The sequence below is a fragment of the Phaseolus vulgaris genome, chromosome 8, assembly GCF_051622355.1.
Source record: "Phaseolus vulgaris cultivar YP4 chromosome 8, ASM5162235v1, whole genome shotgun sequence".
Lineage (NCBI taxonomy): Eukaryota > Viridiplantae > Streptophyta > Magnoliopsida > Fabales > Fabaceae > Phaseolus > Phaseolus vulgaris.
The window spans coordinates 5,423,945-5,432,778 of record NC_143505.1 but is presented as its reverse complement, the minus strand read 5'-3'; the positions used below and the strand labels follow the sequence as shown (position 1 = coordinate 5,432,778).

At 29.7% G+C, this 8,834-nt stretch overlaps 1 protein-coding gene across 2 annotated transcripts; it reads right to left on the bottom strand.

Annotated features, from left to right (window-relative positions):
* Positions 1–5,615, bottom strand: LOC137827255 (protein REVEILLE 6). 2 transcript variants are annotated; one of them, XM_068633528.1, is made up of 8 exons: positions 5,279–5,615; positions 4,889–4,946; positions 3,733–3,856; positions 3,233–3,409; positions 2,978–3,106; positions 2,008–2,117; positions 1,820–1,882; positions 1–600 (listed from the first exon to the last, which is right to left on the bottom strand). In XM_068633528.1, the coding sequence occupies exons 1-8, from the start codon at positions 5,437–5,439 to the stop codon at positions 502–504; spliced, it is 921 nt and encodes a 306-aa protein (XP_068489629.1). In that variant the 5' UTR covers positions 5,440–5,615; the 3' UTR covers positions 1–501. The 2 variants fall into 2 exon arrangements, with proteins under 2 accessions (XP_068489629.1, XP_068489628.1); XM_068633527.1 differs by having other exon boundaries at positions 1,820–1,879; positions 5,279–5,612.
* Between the last annotated feature and the right edge of the window lie 3,219 nt (positions 5,616–8,834).

Genomic DNA, 8,834 nt, shown 5'->3' with positions numbered 1-8,834 from the left:
TAATTACAAATTTACTCATTTTTACTTTCATTGGACGCAAATAATTTCACATAACAACAACACAACAACCACAATCACAATTTAGGAGAATAATGCTGTTTATTGGATTATGTACAACATAGACAACACCTCCTAACTAAAAGCACTTCTTCTCTTATATGCTAATTTGTAAAAAAGAAGGCATTAAATTACACACACAAGCTCTCAATATTCTCTGTACATATAGCCTCCAAAGGTTACCTCAACAGGATTCCCATTATCCTGCATTCCTAGGACAACCATCTTTATAAGATGCACACAAACCTAAATGACTGTAAATTACATGCAGGTGCACATCCTACTATATTCACCCTACAAACTGTTAGTAGAACTTTTATTCTTGCTCCTCTGGTGTGTCCAATATTTCACCATTTGGAGTTATGTTGGTAGCTGAGAGGGAAGCTTATTTTGTTTCAAGAAAGTATTTAAAATTTGTGTTCATGCAAAACCACTGGTAACACCTTAAGCAGATAGGATAACACTCTCTGATCTGTCAGTTAAAGATGGCTGAGATGATTTTGTTCTCTCCGAGTTAGCATTGTACAATGACAGCATCCTTCTCTGCATTCATTTCAAATGTTTGGTGAAGAGTGAATCATTGAGTATATATTTTGATGTCATACTATGTTAAGTCGAATTCAATAAACCAATACAGATTCTAAGATTTTTTCAGCAAAATGATATGAGAATGAATACTTCTGGCAGAAAAACAAGAACATATGGAATGAAGAGAACACCTTTATTGGACGAAGGAACCTGAATAGGGAAAAAAGGAGATTCTCTTACTCGGTTCTCTCTGAAATACAATTTCTTGAATTTCTTTTCTCAACTATTAGCATTTATATATCTAATATTTAACTACAAAACTTGGATATAGTTCCTAAGTGATGTTAGAGTTGTTCTTCAATTAAGATTGAAATTTCACCTCAGCAATCAGTGTCGTAAAAGTATGTACTAACAAATTATGTATATTAGTGAAACTCTAATTCTGATAACAACACCTAAGAACTTTTCTAAGTTTCTTATTTTTTATCTAATTAAGTCTCTTTACTATCACTACCCTGTATTCTATCCTACTGCCCAAATGGTCATAAGAAAAACTATCCAAACTAATTAAGGAAAATGCTATAGGGTGCCCTTAGGACATTAGTTGTGAAAACAGAAGTAGATTGTGCCTAAGATAAGGGAAATAATTACTATTTTGAAAGTGCAAAAATATTTTAAACTTACTTTTAAGTAATTAAAAGTATTTGATATAGTTTATTAAATACTGATTAAAGCAAGATATTGTTAGACACAGTAATTCATCTTCCATTTACAATATCAGAAATGGAAGTGCTTATTTTATTATGGTCAGCTTAAAACAATGTTGCATTGTTGACATTCAACACTAAAACATAGGCAACCATAATAAAAAATAATTGAACTTTTTGTTTTAAGCAAAGAAAAGCGTCCAATATAAAAAATCAAAGCTCAATTTTGAATCATAAGCCCTATAAAAATAAGTGTCAAGAGAAAAAGTTCTGTAGTCCCAGGCCTAAATCTTACACTCTGTAGTTTCCAGCAACAAACTACCTAGATTGCAAAATCAGTATTTTGATTACATTAACGTAATCCGACAGTAGAAAACATCATCTTACAACAAGCATCATAATATCTAATAAATGAAGTAGAAGATCGAAAGATGAAAAAGGCATCCAAATAGATATGTGCAAAAAAGTAATAGACTGACCAAAAGGTACCAACGGAAGAAATGCAGTATGCTAGGAAGAAAACTTACTTCATTCTCAAACTCAGGACTCCTTAAATTGGTGGAGAGGTTTCTCATCAACAGCAATACCTGCTAAAGAGAAAAATGCCATATAAATCTACATTGGCCTATTAATTTAAGCTATAAGAAATCAGGGAAAAAGATAAATAAAAGAATGATATGGGGCTAAAGAAAATAAAGGACTTGAGGCCACTTACGGTTTCCACATTTATTGGGTCCATCTGTTGTAGTGTTTGTAAATGATTAGTCACATTTGGATCAAACACACTTCCGATGAAGCTATATACTTCTGGAAAATCTGGCATTGCTGTTTAATAGGACAAGTGAATTTGTCAAACAAAGCATGAAAACACAGTAATAAACAGATTATGAACACTGGAAACACCAGGCATGTTGCATGACACACATCATGATGAACTTAACAATAGTACTTGAACAATTGTTAACAGCCCCATATCCAAGTGGTTGTTTTATGATCTTCTATTTAGTTTCTTTCTAGATCCTTCTGGGCTGTTTCTATGGTTTTTTGGCTGTGGTCTGCATGGTTCTTGAATAATCTTTTCAATGAATAAAGTGGAAACTTTGAAAGATACTTTATCTTAACTTTTTTTTACTTCCTTGAAATGAAAGCTTTAACAAGCAACACCATGGATTCCCAAGGCCAGTTTCCTATAAACTGCCATAGCTTAAATTTGTTCAATTGAAGTACTACCCCCAACAGACCTAGTTATTAGAAATGTCATGAGAACACAAACAAGAATAGATAAGGTACAAAGAGTTATAGAAAAAATGGATGTATGAAATTAAAAACGGTCTCTTTGGATATAGTTCTCTATAAATACTTCTAAGAGAAGAAAATAAGAAAAAAGATTAAATGACTTTCTCCATAAACTAAAATTAGCTTATACACAAATTAATTCGTAAAAGTTCTCATGTTGGTTTTTTTAAAAGGTGATCTTAGTTTATACAAAAACTAATTTTAGCCCATAAAGAAACCTATTTTATTTTATTTTCTTATTTTCTTCTAAAAAAGCTATCCAAACATACCTATATGTACTCATAAAAGTTTGTGACAATCCAAATGAACATCAGGTGTTCACTATTCATGCTTTTTAGTCAGTTTTAGGCTGTATCAAATTAAAATTTTAGTAAAAAACGTATTCCTACCTTTAATTGTTTGGCCTTGGTCACCCTGATCTGTCTGTTTGCTACTTGGCAAGCCCATAGGAGTGCTCTCATTACTACTGCTGTAGCAGTAATTGAAGGGGTTGACTTTTTGACTCGACACCATATGATCTAACCATAAAAGTGAAAATGCATGTTAACATAAATTTCCACATATCTAAATTTGTCATAGAATACATAAAAAAGGTACACACATGGTTTAAGATTTTAAAAAATATAGTTCAGGCAAAAGAAAACCTTTTGTCACTTCAGGAAGAACAACTTGTGGCGTAAGATTATAACCCCAAGATGATAATGGCACACTGCCAACTGCAGTTCTTAGCACAGATGATGAGTCTGGCCTATAAATGTATGATGATTCCGACAAAGCAGATGAAGATTGCAAAGGCCTCGTAACTTTGGATATAGTGAGAGCTGATAAAATGCCAAAAATAGTAGAGTTATTCATGCATTGATTATGACCCTGTTTGGATATACTTCTCAACAAGCACTCACAAGAGAAGAAAAAAAAATATAAAATAAATCAAACTTCTTTCATAAGTTAAAATCAACTTATGTACTTCAACTTTTACAGAAAGTATCTCATTCAACTTCTCTCAAAAGTTAATTTTAACTTATGGAAGAAACTTAATTCATTAAACTTTTTTTATTTTTTTTCTTCTATAAGTGTTTATTGAAATTTTATTCAAACAAGACCTAAGGTCACATATACTTGAAATGAGGTTAGTCACACTAACCATTTTTAGAAGCCTTTTGTGGGTATGGATGAGCAGCTTTTCTTTTCGGACGAGGGGGAGGTACATGTTCACTTGTTCCATTCTTCTGAACTTTCATGAAATACTTCTGTGCATGACTCCTTATCTTCCAAAAAGAGGAAGGGAAGAAAACAATGAATTCATAAGTGTTGAATATTTGAATAAGTATAATCTCAACACTCAGCAGCAGTAGCGCATATATATAGATTGCAAAAAGAGTACAAGAGAAGATTCAGATGTCAAGTTCAGACTACGAGAATCTGTCCTACATTTCAGAATACATCGAAAAACAGTTTTTACAAGATTTTTTCTTTCTTTTTATCTGATCTGAGCATAGATATCACCAGACAACTAGCCTCTTTTCAACAAGAAGTTTTGCATAGAAGGATCAAATACAGTAGGAAGGAAATAGAAAAACCACACTGAATATGTATATTTCACTAGATGATGAACATCTCACATCCCCTGCCCCTAGGAATGTAAAGAAAAGCACAGATGAATAGATTTATTTAATTTAAAAAATGCATATTAAGATGTAATTATTGATTTGGTGGAAAAAGTTAAATCAGTTTTCTAGTACACACACACACACACACACATATATATATATATATATATTATTGTGTGTGTGTGCACATCAATGGTATATATTCCAAACCAACAACCAGAACCAGACCCTTTTAAGATGGACAAAATCACTAAAGTTGTAAAGGTTCTCTTAACTAAGCTTTATCCACACGATCAGGTAGGAATCAAACTCATGTTAATATATTTAGGAAACGTGATCACCCTACCAACTATGCTGGACTTTTAACTGACAATTCTTGAGGACAAGTGCTAGAACCACTGGAACACATTTGTTTTACTGTTAGCTAGAATTTATTGAAAACTATAAAAATTATGATGAAGGTTTATAAAATAAGATGTGAGGCCAAAACAACTCTGATTTCAAATGAATTTAAATAAATAGAAGAGTGTGCACCAATATTCTCATTTTTTAAGCCAATCTTAAAGCCATTACTGTCATTAACACTGAATAGTTACCCCAAATGCCCAACATGGGAATGAAAAAAAATGTGAAATAACCAATTGTGAATTTTCAAATACACAAGCGCTCTTCTCACTTGTCTAAAAATACCTGGATAACTGTTTTTGAACCCACAAATGCTTCAATCTTCTTCCAGTCACGGTCGAATCTGAAATCAGTAAAGAGAAATACAAAGAGAAAACAATAAGCAAAATTATGCAAACATGCAAAATTGAATTTTTTTTAGACCCCCAATTGAAAAAAGAACCCAGAGCACAACCCAAAAACCAAAAGGGTCTCCACAGCAGCAAAAATCACAAACACAAAATCCTTGCACAAACAGAACCCAAAATTAACCCGTCATGGATAACAAAAGACAACAGAGCATCCAAACAAGTCTTAAACTATATCAAGAACTGAAACTTAAGATAAAAAACGAAACTTCAACAGCATGAATGGATCATACAAGTTAAAGAGCAAAAAGAAAAGGAAAACACATACAAGTGAAGAGCTTCGAGAAACTTGTCATGCTCCGTGTCCGTCCAGTTTTCTCTTGACTTGGTAATGGTGTAAGGCTTTCTAACCTTCTTATTGGGATCCTCCATGTTGAAGGGGTCCAAGAAGGGAAAAGTTTGAGGGGGGTTTGAGTTGAGGGACACCATAAATGACACTAACACTGAGTTCAACAACCTCTTTCAAGTGTTGTTGGTGTTGGTGTTTGTTGGTAACTTAGCTTAGAGAAGTTGAGTGGGAAGAATGAGAGGCAGTGATTTTTTCCACAAGTTATTGGAACCGACCTTTCTCTCTTCCTTTATATACAGACACACAACATGGTAGTAAGACATGTGGCAACAGTTAGTGGCTTCTTATTCTTTCTCAGAAAACAACGTTTGAGGTTCACTCAAAACACAACCTTTTTCTTTTTCCTTTTCTCTTCTTTCACACAAATTCATATGCACTCCATATCTTCAAATTTTAAAACCACACAACTTTGGTGTAAATGTTTATTGCCATTGCTGCTATTTTTCACTCAAAATATACTTTTAACTTCATTATTTTAACATGTTCGTTTATTTATGAAAATGGTTTCATTTTTGTTTCTCGAATTTTTAATGTATAAATTTTATTTTAAATAGTAAAACTGTATATTTTTGTTTTTCTATTAATATTATGTTTTTAATAGATTTTCTTTATGTAGCACAAGATAATAGTAAAATCAGTTTTAAATTATGGATGTAGAACCTCTTAAAATATTTTTCTTGGGCTTATTAATTAAAGTAGTTTGATTCACTGATGCATTTTTTTTACTAGAATAAAATGTCATTAATTAGAAAGTATGTTTAATAGTGAAGTGACAATATCTTTTTTTGTAATCAAAGAATGAAACAGTTCTTAAATGGCATGGAGAAGTGTTGATACTACACTTAATTTGATGTGTAATAAACATTAACTTGAAATATTCCAAATTGACTTTCATCATTATAAAAATGATATATTACCCATTAAACATGACTTTATGTTTTTTCTTTGAGGAGATGGGGGTTAGGGGTTAGGTTTGGCATTGCATTAACTTTTTGAAGGACTTAAAACAACTTATTAGCTTAGAATAACTTGTTTTTTGTCATAGTCCAAACATTGATTTTCTATCTTCTCTGAAGTTAGAAAAGTCTACTCAGTTATAAAGGAATGCTAATGATAATTTGAAAAAAGATGTATAAAAAAGAAACTGAAAAATAGTTATGATTTATTGTCTGTTAATTATGGTTGAACAAAATATGTAGGATAAATTACATCTGTGTGATTAAGTCATTTAAATTTTTTATTTATCAATTGTCATTTGTGAGATGTTTAAATAAGAACATACTAAGAAATTCTTAAATTATTTGAGAGATGATGTAGTTAGGTATTTTATTGATATTTAAAAAATAAAATATGTTTTAGTGTATATTAAGTTTATTTAAAATATAGGTTTCTTTTAGCATTGTGACACGTGTCACATAAATATGATGATAAAAAAACTTGTGTCTTAATAATATTATTAAACATGTTTGTGCAAATTACTCATCTGTATTGTTTGTTTTTTATATCCAATAGATATTTGTGAGCTTTTCATGTTTATTATTGAATTTTCATCAATTATTAAAAATATAGATAAAAAAATTATTATTAATTTGGATAAGTAGTATCTTGTTCACACAATTTTATATGAAGAATTCATGCATAATATACATGACTTTCATACAGAGAGCGATTCACGTTGAAGTCGTGTCATATGTATACAATTTTAGTCTTTATACAGAAAATTCATACATAGTATACATGACTTTCATACAAGGAGAGATTCATGTTGAAATGAGTTTGTACATAAGTTATGGGGGACTTACACAACTTTGACTAAGGGTGAGATCAAGCTTAAGTAAAATCGTGTCACGTTGACGCAATTTAATTACAAATATATTATGTTGAAACAATTCACAACTTTATACTCACACATAAAGTCATGCTAATGAAACATGACTTGTTCAAATCAATAATATTTTTTTACTCATATTTATAATAAATGATATAAATTATACTATTAACATGCAAAAATCGATCTTTATAATTATTTTATGTTAAAATATGTTACATCTATTAAGATCTTAATTGATAATAAATATAGTTACGAGTTTCTTAATATTTCAATATTCTTCTAACATAATAAAAGCTCTCTTTTTTTTATGATTGATGTATTTTAAAGTTGAATATAATGAAAAAAGTCTTATTTTTTCTCGTTATTTTAAATTATATAATTTATTTATTTATTATTACCATGATAGTTTCACTGTTATTATTATTACTAAAACTCTTATCATTATTATATTATTATAATATATTATAATAATTATTTTTTCAAGATTTTTCATTTACATATAACTTGTGTAACTATATATTAGGTTATCTAGTATGCAATGTGTAAAAGATGGAATAATGATTAGTAATTCTCCTAATTTTTTAATGTGATGTATTACATTTTACATTATTTTTACATGATATTTAGAATATGAAAGTAAAACATTTTGCATATTTGGATTTAATTTTCAAACTTGTTTATTAGGTATATTTGTCTAACAGGAAAAATTTTGTTGACAAGAAGACTTAATCTATTGAAAAGAAGCTATAAGAACTCTTGGGAGGAAAACTCAAGTTTTAAGAATGAATTATAGAAATTCAGAGTATAGAACCTTATTTTTCTCATAAAAAAAAAGGCACGATCGTGATATCAAGAGACATAGTTGTGACTTTCTTTGGAAAGTTTATTTTTCTTGTCAACAAAATGACATGACTATGACATTAGAGGCATGTGACTCATGAAAAAAAAATGTAATGTCCATGACATTCAAAGGCATGTTCTAAGTGTTTCATCTTTGTATGAATGATAAAACCTTTTCAACCTCATGATGACTGATCTCACTGTAGAAGAGAGCTTCTTAATTTTAACAATTTAATATTTAATAAAATATTTCGATTCTGGATAGTAATCTACAGATATATCTATTTACATTGGCTCTCGAACATTTTTTTGGATTTTTTTTAAATGTTAAAAAGGTGAAACTGAACACAAAAAAAAATTAAGTATGAACATAACTCTAACGTTATAAAATAAATTAAATATATAACGTACCAAACCAATAAATAGAATTAGTTGACAAAAACCATACAACATACGCTAATGCTTCAACGCTATTTTATTGTAATTAATTTTTCCCTTCAAAATAAATACAATATATTTTTATTTTCTAATGTTGTGTCTTGGATTAAATTTCAATGGATACTTTTACCCACTATTTTTTATCAAATTAAATTTATTTAACATATTACTTTTACATGTTGAGTTCAACATTAATAGAATAATGAGCTTTCAACCTAAAAGATTAAATATTTTTTTTCGAAAATTAATGATACTGGATTATAAATAATATTATTATATACTAAAAAGTTAAATCAGTTAAATCAATTAAACTGGTGCAATACTTCAGAAATGATAAGGGGTTACAGGTGAAATTGCAACAGGAGA

Excerpts from the sequence above, each read along its gene's own strand:
- LOC137827255 (XM_068633528.1), bottom strand. The coding sequence starts at position 5,439 with ATGGTGTCCCTCAACTCAAACCCCCCTCAAACTTTTCCCTTCTTGGAC. Across the intron at positions 3,107-3,232 it reads TCTTCCTGAAGTGACAAAAG|ATCATATGGTGTCGAGTCAA; the intron begins GTTTTCTTTTGC and ends TTTTATGGTTAG. Across the intron at positions 1,883-2,007 it reads ACCCAATAAATGTGGAAACC|CAGGTATTGCTGTTGATGAG; the intron begins GTAAGTGGCCTC and ends TTTTCTCTTTAG.